Source organism: Coloeus monedula (assembly GCF_965178545.1).
Source record: "Coloeus monedula genome assembly, chromosome: 12".
Taxonomy (NCBI): Eukaryota; Metazoa; Chordata; class Aves; order Passeriformes; family Corvidae; genus Coloeus; species Coloeus monedula.
Genome location: NC_138792.1, coordinates 7,952,731 through 7,972,675, shown reverse-complemented (window position 1 = coordinate 7,972,675; position 19,945 = coordinate 7,952,731). Strand labels below are relative to the sequence as shown.

Below are 19,945 nucleotides of genomic sequence, written 5' to 3'. Positions count from 1 at the left end.
ATTTTTCCTTTCTAGTAAAGGTAGACCACCAGAAATTTGTTGCTTCCTCTTCTGTTATAAAAACAAGTAAAAAAATGGTATTAGTTAAATCTATATCCAGTCCCCAAAGTAGAACTCTTCAATACTACAGCTCCTCTTGCTGTTGTGCAATGAGTGATTGAAAGAAAAGGAAAAAAAGTCTTATACCCGTGTAATTCACCCAGTTTTGAAGCTTCCTGTGAGTTAAATGTGATTGCACACTTGGGTCTGCTTTCACACTGGCCCTTTGGGTAGGTGGTTGCTTATGCAGCTGGAAGTAGATGAGCATTGCTAAATAATTTCTGAGACTGCTTGGCAAAACCTCGCTGTGCCTGTGCTCACAAATAGACCAGTGCTGGCAGCAGCATTTTTGGTGAAGTACTATTGAAAACCATGAAGGAAGGCAGGATGAAGCAAAAGTGCCAAGGTTGCAATGTATAGTTAGTGCACAATGTGTGTAATTTTTTTTAGAAAGAGCTCAGAGTAGAGGCTGACTTTAAACAACTGTCTGCTGCATTTTTTGTATGACACACAATCAATAAAGCATTATCCTTGAAAAATCTCAGGAAGGTCAATTATGCTGGAAATAGAGTGCTAAGGGAAGTGCACAGAAGTTCCTGGGAAACAGGAAGGTCTACTCAGTACTGAATGACAGATTGTGTTAGAACAGGAGTGAATCTTGCATGGAGGTGGGAAGAGACGGTAACTCTGGGAATTCCTCGGCACCAGAGACTGGAGCAGAGTAGGCAGTAGGGCCTCCAGCCCTCTGAAGCTCGTTTGTTTTTTTTTATCAGCTTCTTTCTCTCTGCGCCCCAACCCTCGCCTGCAGTGCCAGGCCCAGTGCTGACTGGAACACACCTGGGCGCCACACACCGTCTCTGGTGACGTTCGTCTGTCCTGTGGGCTGAAAATGGACTCAGGTTTGGCCAGAACTGAAAACGGGACTTGTGCCATGGGCAGAGCGGCCGCAGCAGCCTCTGCCCCGCCTGCGGCAGGGGAGGTGCAGTGTGCGGGAGCGGCAGAAGAGCCGCTCCCCGGGGCACAGCAAAGCCAGGACTCGGAGCCCCCGATCCCCGCTCCGGGGCACACAAAGCCGCAATCCGCGACCCCGCTCCGGGACAGGCCCCGGGGCTCCGAGCGGCAGCACCGCCACGCGGCCAGGGGCGCGCAGGGCCCGACGGGAGCTGTAGTCCCGAGGCAGGGGAGCGCACAGCCCGACGGGAGTTGCAGTCCTATGGCCGCAGCGCAGCGCGGCCCCTCGGCGGCAAGGACTACAGCTCCCAGCATGCCCTGGGAAGCCCCCCCTCCCCCGCCCTCCCCTGCCTGGCACAGCAGCTGCGAGCGCGGAGCGGGCACGGCGGCGGGAGCGCAGTGCCGTGAGGGGCCGCGCGATGTGGCTGAAGCCCGAGGAGGTGCTGCTGAAAAATGCCCTCAAGCTGTGGGTGCAGGAGCGCTCCAACCAGTACTTCGTGCTGCAGAGGCGGCGGGGCTATGGCGAGGAGGGCGGAGGCGGGCTGGCAGGTACTGCCCCCGTGGGGCCGGGGCAGGGCTGGAGCGGGAGGACGGGGGTCTGTCGGCCCCGGGACCCCCGGCCAGAGGGGCAGGAAGGGGGCCTGCTGGAGTTCTGGAGCCCCGGACCTTCCTGGGTTTCTCGTGGGGCTCTTCTCTCGTTCCTTTCCCCGCGTAGCGCGGCCCCAGGGGCAGCACAGCCCGGCGGGGACGGGCACCCGGTGGGGCTGGGAGCGGCTGGTGCCCTGGGCCCCCGAGTCACCGGGGAGCTGAGGGCAGCACAGCCCAGCCTCGGCACGGGCTGAACAGCCTCTGCTCCGGTGGAGTCCGGCACACCGCCATGGGCAGCTTGGTGGAAGTGGACACGTCTGAAGAAGGACTGATCTGTCTTGCTTTGCCAAGATGCTCGTTTCCAAATCCCTTTTCCTGCGTGCATCTGGGGCTGCTTGAGATGAACTCCTGCTCAGGCATTTCTGATCGCTTATTTTAAAAACAAGCATATGATTTGATGGAGCTTGTCAGCAGTGGTGGGTCAGGAAAGTGACAGAAGGGTCAGGACAATGACCATCATATAATAAACTTTATTCCATGAGAACTTCAAGGTATGGAGCTGAACTTCTATTTTTAATTCTCGCCTGTTTGTATCATCAGACACTGTAGGGGCCCCAGCTACTGCTGAGACCTATGTGATGGTGGCGGCTATTCTGACTAGAACTGACTCCTTTATAGGCTGGTGGTGTCTGTCATTGACCCTGTCAAGGAGAAATGCTACAGGGAATCAGCACAAAGTCATTCCTCCGTGGGATGTGGTTCTCGAGTGTTTTGCATCTCTGTAGGTTTTCTAGGCTCTATCTAATTTGTGTCATCCTAAAGCAAGTTATGTTAAACATGAGGCATAATTGTCTTGTGGAAACATTTATTAATTTTACTGAACAAAACCACAAGGTTCAAACTTCTGGCTGGTGAATTTCAGATGTAGAAGTGGCCTGTGCAGCAGGAGGTGGGGCATTCTTCATTGGCATCTGAATGAACCACTGGCAGGGCACATGGAAAGTGTAAAAGAAAGCATCCCCAAATCCCAGGTTCCTATGCATATCATAGTCTTATAAGCAGATAGATAATGCCAGGCTTTGGCTTAGAACCAAGGGTGATACACTGCCAGCTTGGAAGTCTTGGGATCAGACTTGATGGCCTGTTTTCTGCCTTGATATATTTGGAAGCCAAGGAAACCGAGTTGGTATGAAGGTTGATTTTCTACATGATAAAATTAATTTAAGGACGACAATGAATGTGGAACAATGAGAACTGGAATAAGTTGTTGTTCTGAAAACCTCCTTATAGGCTTACAGCTGGGCCCTCCAATTGCCCTTTGGGTTTTGGTGAAGGTGAGGCTTCTATTGCTCCTCTCTTGTCGTGGGTGGCTGTTGACAGTGTGGGAAAAACACTTGGATGAGATAGTTGCTGTACTATGCTTTTTTTTGACATGGCATTGCATATTTTATTTTTGTAACTTTTCTTATAAATTCTTACAGATTCTTCTGTGCAAGTTACGTTTGTCACTAGACACAAACAAAAGGAGTGAGATGTTATTGAATTAAAATCGTGATTAAGAAAGATTAGCAAGACAGTTGCATAAAAATGCAATTATATTTGTGTTTGCAGGTTTGAAAATATTCAAACCTCCTAGGTATGAGCCAGCATGATTTGCTGTGCCTGGGTTTAATTTGATATTGCTGTGTGTCACTCGAGAAAATTAGCACTTCCTTTAGGAAAAAGCAAAGCACAGCTGTTGTGTATGAAATCATCTCAAATGTCCCAGTACAATCCTGTTCTGCTGAAGAGCATTTTACAGCTGGTGAGACAAGGCTGGAGGTGGCTAACAGCACAGAGGGACTGGGGAGTTAGGAGTGAAAGAGGGAGGCAGCAGTGCAAGACCGAGTCATGAAGGAAGAGGGGGACAATGCCTCGAGACAGGAGTGGAAAGAAAGATGGGCAGTGCTGCAGGGTTTGAATAGCAGTAATGGGGACCTGGCAAAGGGTTCCCAAAAATACAGGAGTACACTCAGTAAGACAGGCTTTAAGGAGGGGAGTTTTGAGGAAGCGGGCAGTACCTGGAGAAAGGTACAGACAAAGGAGGAAAAGATAGATTACAACAGAGGTACTTACCTGAAGGAAGGCTGGGAATTCTGGTGCTATCCTTGGAAAAGAATGAAGTCTGCAGTTGGATTGTTTGTATGACCCTTCTGGAGTGACAGGGGCAGGACCAGTTTGTAATCTGTAGATGACACAGGGAGCTGTTATGGCTTGTGTACACACACACCACAGTTCTGAGTTTGCTCGTGTGGATAACTTGTAAACAGGTACAGAAACACCCTGTGCTGGTTGTGCTCAGCCTTGGCTCTCTCCTTGCAGATATGTACTTGCTCAGCTTTACACTTCATTCTCTTCGTTTAAGAGCTCCCCTAAGGAAATCGATGCTGTAACCTGTCAGTGGTGCTCCATCGGAAAATTCATCATGCAGTAGTGGGCTGTCCCAAAGTGTGTCTGTCAGTGCAACCATGTAGCCATGGCCTCTGGTTCTGTCTTCTGTAGAGCCACTCTGGGAGAGCTGCTCAGGTTTTTCAGAATGGATGGATAGGAATACATTTGTGAATGCATGTGCTGTAACCAAGCTCTAGTGAGATTAAGCATGTTGGTTACAGAGCTCTAGTTTTGGTTCTAGTTTAGGCAGGACCTTGGTTAAGAGATAGGTATGCTGGGAGCAGTGATGCACGTGAGTATTTGGTGTCATAAAATTCCAATCTTTCACTGAAATTTGAACAAACCAATTGTTTACTTTCTGTTTCTACTGTTTCAATTTGCCTCATTCTGCTTGACAAAGATAAGTAAAATGCAACTGTGAGAGGACAAAAACTTACCAGTGAAATAAATATATGGTTGGAACTAGTCTTTCCTGTGCTGTGCTTGGAAAGGTAAGGAAAACCTGTGACTCTCCCACGTCCTGGATCTCCTGTGGCAGTTGTTGCCATCCCAAATCTGTCAAAGGCCCCTGCTGGTATTCCCAGTGTTTAAAAGCTGTGGCTTGTTGGCTGGGACATTGCTGGCTGGCTTGCATGCACAGGGAGTTGGGAGAAAGGGAGACAGAGCTGGGGAAATTTTCCTTCACTGACATCTGACAGAAGGAGCAGTGTTCAAGTATTAGTTGTGGATGTCAGTGGCAAGGACGTTGTCTCTAACAAAATTTCCTGGTGGACCAGTTTAAAAAGTACTTGGTGATCTCTGCACAAACTCAGAGATATTTACTTTGGTAGGAACTTCAGAATGGGAGAGGAACCTTGTGATCTAGCTTGACCCAGTCTGCAGCACAAAGGTGCTTGGTTTTCCAGACTTCCTGGTCTGGGCAGGAATCATTTATCCCTGCTGGTGTTTTAGCACACAGAACTTTTGGTGTGGCTTCCTTACTGCGGGTCCTCGACCTGGATAGGAATCAAATGGGAAACTTCCTGGTTAATGAAGATCTGAAATTATGTCAGCTACGTGTTTTTTTTTTTTTTCAGCAGCTGTAGCAAAGATTATTTTGCAAGTGCCTATACTGGTGAGACAAATAACACCCTTCTGTTAAGATGCGTGTTTACATTTGGGGATGACAGGTAGAAAAAATGACCAGCATGTGCTTCCCAGTTCCTGTCAGCTTTTTAGAAACAAAACCAAAGAGGAACTGTGATATCTGCAATACTTTTTTCTGTTCTTACCAAGCAGACCAAAACTTACTATTTTTTCAGAGTTGCACTTGTAATTTTCCCTATTTCTAAGGATATCTTTCTTGCTGCATAGAGGCAAGGTTGGACACACACCTTAGTTTAATTGGTTACTGTTTTCTTACTGAGTCACAACCACTGACCATAACGCACTTGAGTTATTGTAAATGGAATTGAAGTCTTTTGGCTCTAAAGGCTTAAACTGATGTGTTTGATGTCTGAATTGTCTTAGAACATTCCTATCTCAGCCCATGCTCAGTATTTCCTTAAGCTGGAGTTTCTTAGTCATGAAATCAAGTTTACTTATGAAAGAAAATGAAGCCAAAAAATAGTTCTGTGCTTAATTTGAGGCTGTTGGAAAAGGACTATGATTCACCAGTTGGCATTCCTGTAATTTAAATCAAATACACTGAGATGATGTGTATTCATGGTTTGTATTATTGAAATCTGAAACTTCAGTCCATTTTTTTTTAACAAAACCAAAATGCTCTATAAAAGTAGTTGCTGTTATAGAATGAAGTTTTGTCCTGTCACTGTAAAGAAATATCTGCTGTTATGTTTCTCCCCTGATACTGCATCCTATACCAGAGAAGCCTTAGAGGAAGTTATTGAGCATCTGCTATGTTAGGCTGGTAGTTTTGGTTCCAATGGACCTGCATTTGTGGGCTTTTGGTGTATTTTTTTCTCCCCCTGTCTCACTGGGGAGGGGGTTGATAGAGCATCTTGGTGGGCACATCCAGCCAGGGCCAACCCACAACACCTCTCTATCACAAACAGTTTTACAGTGTTTTTCCTTCTTTGGTTCTGCTCTGATTAGGCTGTGAATTCTTCAGATTGCAGAAGGGAGCAGTTTTTGCTGGAATGAAACTGGGTATAGCTGCAGAATGTCACTTTCTGTAGTTGTTGCCACTCCCGCAGAGCTTTTACAGTGTTTTCCAGCAACTCTTTTTTTTATCATGATGTAAATAAACTACAAGTGAGAACACTGTTGTACACCAACATATCTGCTGTTCAAAATCCTTGCTGCAATGGGGCTGCCCTGTATGGTGCTAATAGAACATTTCTGTTTGTAAGGAACCCTTGCATTCTTATAAATATTTTCTATTCCTTAACACTTCTAATGTAGCAAATCAGGAGACTGTCTGATCCAGTTTTAATATAATTAATTATTGACCTCAAAGGCACTGTTATGCATTAGAGGGGAGACCAGGCCTGTGCTAACTTTGCTTCAGAAGAATAGTGCTTTTTCAGAAAAAAGACAGCATCATGTTTTCTTTGCTTCTGATTCTTCATTACTAAAAGAAAACTGATATTATTGTTTGCATTACACTAGTCCCACAAAGGACAGGAAGGAGTCAAATTGCTATAAATAAAGTAGATCCTTAGAAATAAAAAAGCTGTAACTGATGCTATTCCAGGAGAAGAAAATAAAAATCTTTGAGACTGTGGTTTTAAAAGGACCAAGAAAAAGCACCAATTTTAGTATTCTTTTGGTGTACTTGGTGAAATAAATATAGGACAAAGTGGTGCTGACCCCAAATGGCACAATGCTGGGCAGTTACTAACATGTAATGTCAATTGGTATGTGCCCTAAATTGGTACAACTGAGAGCAAAATTCAATGCTGATGTTTTGTGACATGTCTCTGAGCTTATGCTGATATTTTTCTAACCAAGTCTTTTAGAGACGTCTTGGGATTAACACATCTGTATTTCAGAACTATTCTGGATCCTTGCCCTTTATTTTGGTTTCTAGGGTATTTTATCCTGTTTGCTGAAGCATCTAGGGTATTTCCCAGTAGTTTTACTCAGGCAGCTATGAAACTGAAAATGTTTTCTGGAAGCAGAGCCCTTTCTCCATATAAATGTGCATCACTATCCATAGGTACAGCTGCAGTCATTCCCTGAGGAAAGCAGGAAGATGATTAAGGTGGAATACCTGGGAGAAACTCTAGCTTTAAGCAGAGATGAAAGTAGAGGACCCTCTGTAAGTTGTCCCTTGGTTCCCACTGGGAAACAGCAATCCAAGGGAGTGCTTGCTGAGAAACACACAAGAACGTGAGGGTATGGCAACCGTGACTGATAATGCAGTATTCCAAACATTGGCAACTTGTGGAGCACTTTCAGGACTAGGATGAGAAGATAAGTGAGCCTGTGTTTGTTCCTCACAGTTATGCCAGTGTCCATAGCCATGGAATTAGTTTGTGCTGTAATGAGGGGATATTTATTGTCCTAGGCTCAAACCTGTAGTCTAGATCCCATTCATGACTTGTGGGAATGCTGAGGTGATGGATACTCACCTGGTACAGTTCGTTGTGTCTAAAATCTGATAACCTTCCAAGGAGACAGGAGCTGTGATGGCATTTTGAGGAGTGCTGCTTTCTAGTGCACTGTGGTAACCATTGGCTCAAGTTGAGTTGCATTAGCCTTATAAATGGTGAATAATATCCTTGTAGTGTATAGTATAACAGAAAATGTTATTAGGAGAATTGTGAATGAATTAATGCAACATCTGCCAAAGCAAAGCCAGCTTTGAGATCAGCTCAGTGTCGTGACTCATTCAGTAAGCAGAAGCTGCTTAAACAGACATCAATGTTATTACTTATTCAATGTCTGTCTTCAGTCAGGAACTAAAAAATAATTCTACTTTCCAACAGCAACTTACAATCTGTTAATTGCAGACAAGACCAGAGATGTAATGTACTGGTCTGTTTTTGGTTTTTTGTTGGTTTTGATTTTTTTTCCCCTGGTTGTTGGTTTGGGGTTTTTTTGTGGTTTTTTATAATTATTTACTTCCATGTTTTTGAGAAGAAGCAAAAACATTTGAAACTTGAATAGCCACAGTGAGGTAGTCTCACAGGCTCTATGCTGAAAGTGTATCCTCAGGAAAACCATGCTTTGTGGATGAGTATCTAGACTTCTTAATTTTGCCTTATTTTGCTTTCTTGTATTCTTCCACAATTTCTTTTTTTCAGAATTTGCAAGGGAGTTAATAGAAAGAAAGTGAAACCCAAAGTACCAAAGAAGCCACCCTAAAAATTCTGAAATAACTTTTGAGTGATGTATTTGAAGTCATCTAAATCTAGTGCTTCTATAGAATATTAAAAACCAAAATCAAAAGATCATTTTCCATTAAACAGGGAAGGGTATTTAAAGATATAAAGGTGCTACAACGGTTCATATTAGTTTTGCATTCCAGCTCTCTGCTCTAATAGCATTTTTTGGGAATGCTTTGCATCCATGATCTCAACAGATTTGTGGAACAGACTTTACAGCTGGTCTTGGGGTAATTGTGTAATGGTTTTTTGGGTAATCTCGTCTCTTCTTTTGCTGTTCTTCTGTAGGAGAATAAGAGCCCAGTGTGATTGCTTTGGTAACTTTGCTTCAATTGAATTTTCTGTTTCTGTGGCCCTGATGCAAGGGTACAAACGTAGAAAATACAGGAAGAAGCATAAGGTCCTGTTGATTGTATTTTTGTTCCTGTTGTAACGAGAAAAGGTCTTACGGTGCATTAGGAACCAAAAGTTTGTATTGTTTCTTCAGTATTGATTTTTCTTCTTTTAGAATTTCCTGATTTTTAGATTTTAAAGGATCAGTTAAGATATCTGGGCTAATATCTTTATTACTGCACAGTGAGAGAGAATGATTTTGAGTCGTTATAAAGTGCATCCTCATTTTCCCAGAAAATGTTTTTGTCCTGGTTCTGGAGAGATGAAGTTTGGCTCTTTAGTGAAATTAGTATATTTTCATATGAACTCTATTTAATGGAAGTTAATTGGCAGAGAGGTGACATATCCAATTATGGTCTTCAAGGGCTCTTTCCTGTGACTGGAAAACAGAACAACAGTAAATTACTAATTAAGAGGTAGTTCAATTGCTGCTTGTGCTTATTGAAGGCTGAAGTAACTGCCCTGTTACATTTCTGGTTGTGCTCTGGTTTCACATACTGCATAGCTGTCACTTCCATGGGGGTCATCTCAAAAAACTTCTTCACCCTCATTTGTGCCTCACGGCTTTTACTGGATCAAAATATCGCCTCCCAAAGAAGTTCTTCTGGGAATACTTCATGCTCAACTCTATTGTGCTTATCTTCTCAGAGTTCATTAGTCCTTACTTGGGCAGCATTCCTGTTCCCCTAGAAACGAATGAGAGGGGAGTGTACGTTTCAAAACTTGAGTTTCACTGTGCTGTGTGCATTTTCTTGGACACAACAGGTCTCCTTGTGGGAACATTAGATGCAGTGTTGGACTCGACGTCGAAAGTCGCCCCATTTCGCATCCTGCATCAAACTCCAGACTCCCAGGTCTACTGGTCCATCGCGTGCGGTACGTACTGTGCTCTGGGAGCCAACCGAGTCCAGAAAGTGGAAAAGGAGGGTGAAAAGTATGGGATCCATTTTTGGCTTAATCCTCTCACATCATTATTCATTCTCCCGACCTCTAAATGGTTTAAAAACATTTGCAAGCCTGAGCTCGACAGCAGTGTGTGGTTCCAGTTTTTCAGAACAGATCTCTGGACTCTTCCTATTACACTTTCTGATTGCCTGCTTTTTGCAGGAGTCCATCAGGTACCAAAGCCTTTGGGCACTGTTACAGTGACAGAGGCACAATCTTTTCTTCTGTAAGGTGCAAGAATAACTTGACACAGTTCAGGATGGACTCCTCAGGGTCAGCTTATCCCAAAGTGTGCTGTAGGTAGGAATAACAGTAGATGCTTATCCTAATACTTTTGTTTACTTTGTCTTTGCATGTTTAAACATGGAGGTTCCCAGTCATGGCCAGAGCTGAATTATTCCTCATATCTGTTGCTCTTGTGGTATAAGTTCTTTCTCTTTCTCATGTTGTGTTATTAATCAATAGGGAATGGCAAAGTAAATAAAGATTTGTTCTTGTAGCTTTAATTTAATGTAATTGCATGTCACTTTAAAAGGGCAGCCTTATAGAATTTGAACAGTTTGTGAATTGACAATATATAACATTTCAGGGTCACTTCTGAAGAAGTCAGACCTGGTGACAGGCTATCAAAAAAGTACTTTAATATGTATGTTGGAAGTACACTCTGGGGAATTCAACTGCCATCAGGTCAGCCCTTTGGAAAATACAAAGGGTAATCTGCATTTTAGGACTGAATATATCTAGATTTTGTGCTGCACAGATATGCTTTAGAACAGAAAGCTACATAATATAATTGTCCTAATTGTGTTAGATTGTTTCTTCTGTGAAGAAATTGAAGGGATGGCACTTTGTTCCTGCTGTTACGTATTAAGGGTCTGAAACAGTGCTCCTAAACTATTTAAGCAATTACTAAAATGTTTAATTATTCCTGGGTCACCTCTGTGCCTCTGATTCACACTGTGACTCAAATAATTGGTCTACATGTGTAGTCTGAGAAAAAGAATTACTTTTGTGATGTAATTGCTATGTTAATTACTCTTCATATAATTTGTTAAGTGTTGTTGCAAGTCTACCCGGTGTAATGCAGTCTGACTATTTAACTGTGTTTAGAGCAATTTCTATTCATTCACAGGGCCACTTTAATCCTGTGGAGCCTGTTGAAAGTTGGTTAATTACCCTTTATAAAGTAAGCTGAGAAAGAAGCAATTGTTCAAGGTGTGTTCTTGCTTCAGGGTATCAATAATATGTGATCACACCGCCTGCTTCGATTGGTGCGCATTCTTGTGGAGGATGAAGCTGCCAATTAATTTATATTCTAGAATGCCTTTATTCAAACCTGTGTAAGTTCTTTCACTCTCCCTGTGTGCCAGCATCTGACAGGGAGTCACCTGTCTGTAAAGCACTGACTCTATTGAATTTGCTGAAACCCTGCGGTTTCCCTCGTGGCATCTCAATCCTTGCTGCTTCCCTGGTTACGGTGATGTTTGCTTTACATCCTCACACGTGTTAGGAGGGGTTTTGCACAGCAAGTCCTAGTCTTGAAATTGTGCTCTGGAAACTGTTATGGGCCAGTGATCAAAGCTGAGGATATCAAAGGCACAGATTTAATTTCCTGCTGAGCCTCATAGGTTTGGTCTCACATTTCCCACATTCTGGACTATTAGACTGGGAGTATGGCAGTGGGGCTGTGCTGTCCGTGTTGGGGAGGTACTGCTGAGAGGAAGGAACTGTCAGTCTAACTCAGGCTTCACCACTGAGCCACATAATGTTAACAAAGCTGAGATGCTTTTGGATTTGAAGGCCAGAAATAGGGCTGCATAAAGGGCTTGAAAGATAAAAACATAGCAGTGCACATTTCGTGTACACTAAATACGTTTTCAATGTTCACAAAGGTAACAAATTCGAGACTTGTGGTTTTGACTTGTGTATCTAAGTTACTGTGCAGCTCGGGAATAAGTCTTCTCTTGATTAATAGTTTTGATGAAATGATTGAAGTCTGTCCTAATTTAAAGTAATACTTTCTTTTTCAATCAGGATCCAGCAGAGAAGAAATAACAGAACACTGGGAGTGGTTAGAACACAATGTTATGAAGACTTTATCAGTATTTGATTCAAATGAAGACATTACGAGCTTTGTCCAGGGAAAGATAAGAGTAAGTAACAGGCGTAATTGGGAAAGGCTAAGTACTTTTTTTCCTCTAACTGTACATGAGTAATACATGCTCTGTAGAATATCCAAGGACAGCATGCTAGTGCTGCCTGTTCTGGTTGTGTAGTACGTGACTGTTAACTTTAACATGGGCCATTGTGTCTGTTTCTCTGCCCCACAACTAAGTAAGGTTGTTTGACATAAACTCCGCTTGGTAAATGCTACATCAAATGCCTTTAGACAGTGGTCTAAAACTGTTGATAAATTATTTCACAATAATTTTAACAGTGCCTGGGAAGCATACGGTCTATTTTTGTTCACTCTATATGAGCTAAATATTTAGCCTAGGAACTCTTGGGATTAAGTGAGGAAAATATGTCTGTTTCAGAGGAGGAGACATGGCAATGTGTGTCTTGCCTAAGCTGTGTGGGAGACTTGGTGGATGAGTCTGAAATAGCACATTTTACTTGTGATTTATGATTTGATCCTCAGACTATTCTTCCCCTTCTAAAACTTATTCTCCTGTTGGGAGAATGCTGTACTGTGTGCATGCAGGTATATGACACCCACCCACAGGGACACATACATAAAGTAATGTGCTTTTTTGCTGTAGGGTTTGATTGCTGAAGAGGGAAAAGGTTCTTTTGTAAAAGAAGATGATCCTGAGAAGTTTCGTGAAGGTCTTATGAAGTTTGAAAAGTGTTTTGGATTACCGGAGCAGGAGAAGTTGATTACCTACTACTCGTGCAGTTACTGGAAGGGCAGAGTGCCCTGTCAAGGATGGCTCTATCTTAGTACCAACTTCCTTAGCTTCTACTCATTTTTGCTTGGAGCAGAAAGTAAGTAAACCTTGATGCTACGATGAGTCTCTTCATGCTTCACTGCTTATCTTTCAGATTAGGTGGAATTCTTCCTATGTGTTAAAGGAGCTATTTTGTCATGTGGGCAGATGTCAACAGAGATGAGCTAGAACTGCCAACATGATTTATGGAAATGCATACATTTGTGTAACATACTACACAATATCCATTATTATGCTTCCTTCATTCAAGCTTCAGAGAGAAGGCAGACTTCCAGAAGCTGATTGTAGCTAAAAATTGTCCATCTTTAGTTCATGCTGCATTATTAACTTTGTGAAGATTACAGTTATTTCTTCACACACAGGCTTAATATTTCACATGGGTGCACTACACACTGGTGATAATTGCACATGACTTTTTTTTTCCCCTGTGTAACATTAGTTTGAAATGCCCAAACAAATGCCTCTAATAATGTGTATTATAACTGTACTTATGTGAAAAATGGAAAACATATAGAAAGTAGGATCCTTTCAAAGCTTACTTTGATCTGTGTTGAGAAATGCCATGGCTAAAGGGCACAGTTCCTCTACATGCCAATACATGATGGATTTAATTTAAGAAGCCCTATTGGTGAGCTGTTGAAGGGGGTTGGCTTGTATGATGGTGTTTGTTTGCTGTTTGCAGTTTCGCATAAGAGCAAGAAAAAGATGATGTAGACTTGTGTTGTCATACATGGTGTGTCTTTTAATGTTTTTCTATAAAATTCTTTCAAATGGAACTATTTTTTAGGAAATGTGAAGAGAATGCGTTTTGTGCTTATTAGTTTGTAATCCTTTTCAAGTGTGTTATCATTTGACTGTGTTGCTTAATTATATTTTATTAGTGCTGCTACCACTGCGTTTCTTTCTTTAATACAAGCAGATACTGAGAAGTGACTCACATGTCCTTATATTTTTATTTTCAGTAAAACTTATTATCTCCTGGGATGAAATATCAAAACTTGAGAAAACTTCCAATGTGATTCTGACAGAGAGCATTCATGTGTGCTCCCATGGGGAAGATCATTATTTTTCCATGTTTTTGCACATTAGTGAAACATTCCTTCTCATGGAGCAGCTGGCAAACTATGCAGTTAGAAGACTTTTTGACAAGGAGACATTTGAGAATGATCCAGTCCTTCATGACCCCCTGCAGATCACCAAGAGGTAATGTATTACTTATAGTTTATCTGTTGTGCACCCAGTATTTGTTTAGGCAAAGAGGAAGAGAATCCTTGTCTCAAAGAGATAGTAAATATCAGCAATGCTGTGTTGTCTTAACCAAGGGTCTCATTAAAGTGTTGGACCAAAGCCATGTGAGGCATTGTAATTTGTTGTTACTGGGCAGGATCAAAGTCTGTATGAAGGCAGGAGGTAATCAAATCTTCAGAGCTGGTCTTCTAACTAAAGGGTTTGTGTTAGTTTGAATTTTAAAAAGGTGTTCTAGCAGAATTTAGGATTAGAAAATTCAGATTAGAGCTACAGTGTCTCCAGAGATACCTGATGAAGAAGGATAAGGTGGGGAAGAAATCATCGAATAAACATGTGTAAATGATAACTGCATGGCTTTTCTGAAAGTCCCTGGAGGTGAGTGATAAAACCAATGAGTTGCAGGTGGGTGCATGGCTTTCCTGAAGTAAAATATTATTTTGGGTGGTGGGAAAGGCATGAATATCAGTAACTTAATGATTAAGATCCTTCCTTTTCCTTTGATCCCTCAGTTTGGTAGCAATGCTGGAGAGGGATACTGGTCTACAACCAAAACATTGTTTCTGGCTGCAGTTATCTGGGAAGAATTAGCCCATGGCAGATGTTTACAACATGTGCTACATTTCTAGCTAATTAATCCTCTGTCAAGCCCAAACCTGTTTTATTTTTAAATGGATTATTCTGATGTATGGGGAAACAGAGCACATTATACTATTAGTATATTTGTGCACTACCTGTAGGCCCGGTAGTGCTCACCTGTGTAAGAACATTACTGAATCTGCTCTTGTTTAGTGACATACTCACATATTTTGTTAAGTGCATGTACAGGTAGGTGTGGTCCTGCCGTTTGTTGCCTCTTCAAGAAAAACATTGAACCCTCCAGACTGACCCCATAGATTATGGGAGAGGAGAGCATGATGATTTACTGTCTTCCTAAGATATTTTTGACTTTTGTTTTTGTAAAGACATTTAAAACTTACTTAATTTTTCTTTTGTCTTTCCTTCCTATTTGTTTTATTTTTAATCCAGAGGCCTGGAGAGCCGTGCCCACAGTGAGCAGTTTAGTGCATTCTTCAGGCTACCTAAAGAAGAGTCCTTGAAGGAAGTTCATGAGTGCTTCTTATGGGTTCCTTTCAGTCATTACAACACCCATGGGAAAATGTGCATTTCAGAAAACTACATCTGCTTTGCTAGCCAGGATGGCAGCCTGTGCAGTGTAATCATTCCATTGAGAGAGGTAATGCAAACTACCAGAGTCAGTTATACCAGCAGTTTTGCACTTGTGTGGTTTTATGTCAGTTTAGCAGATTTTCATTAGGACCTCTTTACTTTGTGATGTCGTGTATTGCATGTAGGAATTCTGTTTGTAGGTTTTCAGAACTGCTTTCATGTGTCAGATTTGTTTCTCTACCTTCTTTCCTTTTTCTATATACTCTTAATTTCTGTAGCTTGGTACAGAATCCAAATGTTTTAATTTTTTTTTTTTTAATTAAAAAGCTTTTGCTTAGTCCTTGAAGGTGAGTTAATGAGACATTCTCAAGATAAGAAGTAAAGGATTGTAGCACGTAAAGGATTTTGAAGATTAGTAATTACTCTGCCATGTTTCTTAGCTCAGTAGTGCATTTTTTTTTGCAGCAGTTGAGCAGTGCTGTCTGTTCAAAAGTGTAGCAAAATCCTGTTGGCAAGTGAGCAAGTAGCAATGCCATTACAGCTGATAATCTCAAGAGACTATAAGGACAGAGTAAGGACCATATAGCAAAGGACACAACATTGGAATTTCTATAGAGTACTATAGTAGACTGCAGAATAACTTATGGGAAAAAACAGCCAAGCCTCTCCATTCCTGTCTTGACTTCATGTGATCTGGGACATTGCCACATTTCAGTCTTCCAGTGTTAAAAGCTTTTCCTCAACACCAGACACATTTTACAATAGCCCACAAATAAACCTTGCTCTGTAATTGCTTTACATGCTCTGTGTACTCACTGCCTAACACCTGGCATAGGGGGTGAGCTGTACTAATTTCAGCAATACACTTGGTGTTCTCCACCTACATAAAACCATTTATTTGATTGTCTATAAGTAGTGCTGCAACCACTAGAGACTTCCATAACATAAGAGGCTGTGTTAAAGGAGCTGGCTCTAAATTTATTCTTATGGACTGTCGGGCCCTCACTATTTGTTCTACAGTACTGCAGTTGCCTCATTTCAGTGGTGTTTCCTTCTTTACCTGTAACAATGTCCTCAGTGGTTTTCCATTCTTTACCTTTAACCATGTGAATGCATCAGCAATGCCAGTCTAGATCCTCATGATTGTCACACTTGTACTTGCATGATTAAAGTGTTTTAACTGCTGTAATCTGTAACTGTTCCATCATGGCAATTAAAGTCAGCTCCAGCTGTCATGTGTTATGACAGCTGTTTTGACAGGGCATTCTCAGTGGAAATTCAGTCTTGTAAAACTTGTTTCATTTGATTACTTACAGAAGTCATGTTTTCTCTGCTTTTGGATGGTAAGAAAAAAAAAGCAACAGCTTCAGTGGGTAGAAGGAGACAAGGTTTTCAAATAAGCTGAGTACTCACAGCTGGGAAAACCTTTTCGAAGATTTCTGGTACTCTGTCAAAAATCTATTGCATAATACTTAGTGCCTTTTGCTAAAATAGCTACAGGCAATTGAGCTTTCAACTTGTAACCTGTGTTACCAAGTCTGCCTGTTTCATTTACACATGTATTCTTAACAGGTTGTAAGTAAGCAGGTAAAATTTCTTGCTTAATTTATGTGTCCTTGTTTCCATAGGTCACAGGGGTGGATAAGGCAGATCCAGCCAACAGAGGAGTCAGCATTAGTACCAAAGGGAAAACAGCTTTTCGTTTCACGGAGGTGAGAGATTTTGAACTGCTTGTGACAAAGCTCAGAATGAAATGCAATGCAACTGCAAGTCCACAACACATCATGAGTACTGAGGTAACTGCTCTTGCTATTCTAACTTCTTAGAATTTCTTCATAGGAATAAGTCATGTACCTCTGGTTTTAAGGTTTGGAAAGATAAATAACTGTACTCATGTGAAACAAAATGGGTTAAACAATGGTACTCCTGTGAATGCATTATGGTTTGGGTTCTTTTACCTTGCTTTTCTTCAGGTTTTGAAAAACAACTCCAGTTCTAATGCTGGTTTTCAGGTGCTCTCAGGTTTTCTGTATAGTTCATTGTATGCATGGAGTTTTTTTGGTAGTGATGGATGGTCAAGCCTCCCTATCCTCATATTCTCAGTTTTCATTACAAATATTTGTCCTTTCATAATTTTGGTTTTTTGCTCAAGAGATGGCTTTTTTTTTCCCCCCAAGTGAGGCCTCCTGAAAGCCCAGCTGTGCAGAGCAGGGACTGCTGTTTTTCATGTATTTTAGAAGCCTGTATTTGGTACCTGTAACTTAGTATAGTAAACAATGATGGTCTGGTATCAGTGCTGGTTCTTGGAAGATTATTTGTTATTTATGAATACCACCGTTACATTTTTTTTCAAGGTTGCAGCTGGTTCTGCCACAGACAGTCCAAAGGATTTTGGTGCAGGACAGTCAAAGATGGGCCAGAGAGATAACAGCAAAACTGTCAGTACAGAAGCACTAATGACTGTCTACCATCCTCAGGATGCTGAGAACCTTGACTCTAAAATGGTAAGGGATAAAATGGCCAATAGTCATTGGAATTGAATTGGAAAGGACAGAATCAAAATGAATTCCAGCCAGGCTGCTGATTTCCTCTGGGTCTTTGTCAGCCTTCTTTCATCTGCATTTTCTGTATTTGGAGTCCACAGGGTGCTTCTTCATGGCTCCATTCAATTTTCTGCTCGTCTTGTTTAATAATGATATGCCTTATCTTCATGGAGTTAATTTCTCCTGCTCTTCCACCCCTCAGGGAAGAGTTGGCTGCTTGCTTTATGATAGTGAACATGTTGCATGTCTATCTGAGTTTTCAAGATACAAAGTCACTACAAACTCTTTGGGAGCAAGGAAAATGTTATAAGAAATTGACTTAACTTCTTCCTTGTTTCATTCTTCTGCACCACTGTCTAACAAAGTTATGCTTTGGAGAATATTAATGTAGTTGCTTTTGCAGCAGAACATCCAATTTTTGCTTCTCCATAGTATGTGCAAGAAGACGGGTTTCATTTCAAAGTAAGTCTTTCAGCAGAACTGGGTAAATTAAGATGCAAAATTTTTTATATTAGAAATACCAGAAAATAAATATCCTTTGGGCAGGACAAAAGGGGGTCCAGATTTTTAAGTCCTGCTTTTTATAGTATGTTGAACAAAAGTGGACAAAATCTACTTTTCCTTTAGGCACCGTTAATTGCTTTAACAACGTTAAATCTTAGTGCTGCATGCACAGAAGCTGTAGTGGTGACATTCACCCTGTCTCAGCCCTGGAGCCTCACATGAGCTGGGGCACCCAATCAGCAATTGCTTTGCTTCAGAGAAATGTCTGTTTGACCTTCCTGTGCTGTGGCACTTGCTGGTTTCTGCCAGATGGAATACTGGATTAGATCTACCTTCTGTCTCATCTGGTATAAACATACTTTAAAGACTAGTAGGTCATGTATGAGATGGCATTTTATGCTATATTTGTGCCCTGCATAGGCTGGATTTTGCTCTGATTTGCTTCAGCAGTCATTTCACACATCAATACGGATGCCAATGCTGCAGTTTCCAGTTTATATGAATATAACAGGGAGCAAAATTTACTTTTGTTCTCTGAAACCTGGGGAGAATCTACCAGTATACTTAATGCTTGTTATGTTCTGCCTTTTGTAGTTGAAAGAAAAAATGAAGGAACAGTCGTGGAACATCCTGTTTGCAGAACGGGGCCATGGGGTCAGTATGTTTCGAACAAAGAAGACTCGAGACCTAGTTGTAAGAGGCATCCCAGAGGCATTAAGAGGAGAACTTTGGCTACTTTTCTCAGGTATTGCATAACAAGTGTAATTGATTTATTTTGGGAGTCATCATTGGCAATTTTCATTGCGGAGTGATTCCATTAATTTCAGTAGAATTACTCTGCCACATTACTTCAGTAATATCTGGAGATTCATGAAGTACCTCAGTAGTCACCAAAATTTTTATACAAATTGTGAGCAATCAAATAACTGCTGTACTGTTGTCCTCTAATAGTGTGCAATGCAATGTATTGGCAGGTGCTGTAAATGATATGGCATCTAATCCTGGTTATTACACTGAGTTGGTGGAAAAGTCCTTAGGAACATGCACTTTGGCTACTGATGAAATTGAACGAGATTTACGTCGCTCCTTACCTGAGCATCCTGCTTTTCAAAGTGACACAGGAATTTCTGCACTCAGGAGAGTTCTTACAGCTTATGCACACAGGAATCCACAAATTGGATATTGTCAGGTACAGCAGTTTTGAGAGTCTCAGTGTTGGTTGTTGAAATATTAGCTCATGATGGCAGTATGGTAGCACCTCATAAAATCTGTCACAGAATTGTGGAATAGTTTCTTGCTTAGTGGTTCACTTACTTTGCTTATTTCATGCCATTGTGTAAAATGGGCTTTTACATTGTACTTGAATTAGTTTATAAGTGCTGTCATGTCCACTTCATATATGCATTTGCACTCCAACTAGGCACATAGCACAAAAAAATATTTTTATGTACTTTAAATACTCTCCTCTTTATTTAATAACATAGAAGTAAAACTCTTGTCCTGGACATGGCTGTAGGTTGTCCCAGCACTTTAAAAATGTGCTGTAAAGTGCTTTCAGAAATACAAGTTCTGAGAAATAGCACCAGTTGTGTTCTCACCATCTTTTCTCTGAAATGTTTCCTTTCCCATTTGAATGTTGCAGGCAATGAATATTCTGACATCAGTGCTTCTGCTGTATGCTAAAGAGGAGGAGGCATTCTGGCTTTTGGTTGCTGTGTGTGAGAGGATGCTCCCTGACTATTTCAATCGCCGAATCATTGGTAGCATCCATCTGCCTTTTTATCTATCTTGAATTGAATGTCTATCTATATTGAATGTCCATGGTTAAGAACAAATGTAATAAGTGAGCTGAAGA

General features: G+C 41.4%; 1 protein-coding gene across 1 annotated transcript in view; it reads left to right on the top strand.

Moving 5' to 3' along the window:
- Nucleotides 1-1,378: 1,378 nt before the first annotated feature.
- TBC1D8B (TBC1 domain family member 8B) overlaps nucleotides 1,379-19,945 on the top strand; it is a 33,093-nt gene continuing 14,526 nt past the window's right edge. The window contains exons 1-11 of the mRNA XM_082289458.1: nucleotides 1,379-1,539; nucleotides 9,498-9,608; nucleotides 11,712-11,830; nucleotides 12,440-12,665; nucleotides 13,591-13,831; nucleotides 14,903-15,110; nucleotides 16,672-16,839; nucleotides 17,398-17,547; nucleotides 18,685-18,835; nucleotides 19,065-19,279; nucleotides 19,733-19,850. Coding sequence (XP_082145584.1) covers nucleotides 1,410-1,539; nucleotides 9,498-9,608; nucleotides 11,712-11,830; nucleotides 12,440-12,665; nucleotides 13,591-13,831; nucleotides 14,903-15,110; nucleotides 16,672-16,839; nucleotides 17,398-17,547; nucleotides 18,685-18,835; nucleotides 19,065-19,279; nucleotides 19,733-19,850 — 1,837 coding nt within the window. The 5' untranslated portion in view covers nucleotides 1,379-1,409. The remainder of the gene's footprint in view (nucleotides 1,540-9,497; nucleotides 9,609-11,711; nucleotides 11,831-12,439; nucleotides 12,666-13,590; nucleotides 13,832-14,902; nucleotides 15,111-16,671; nucleotides 16,840-17,397; nucleotides 17,548-18,684; nucleotides 18,836-19,064; nucleotides 19,280-19,732; nucleotides 19,851-19,945) is intronic.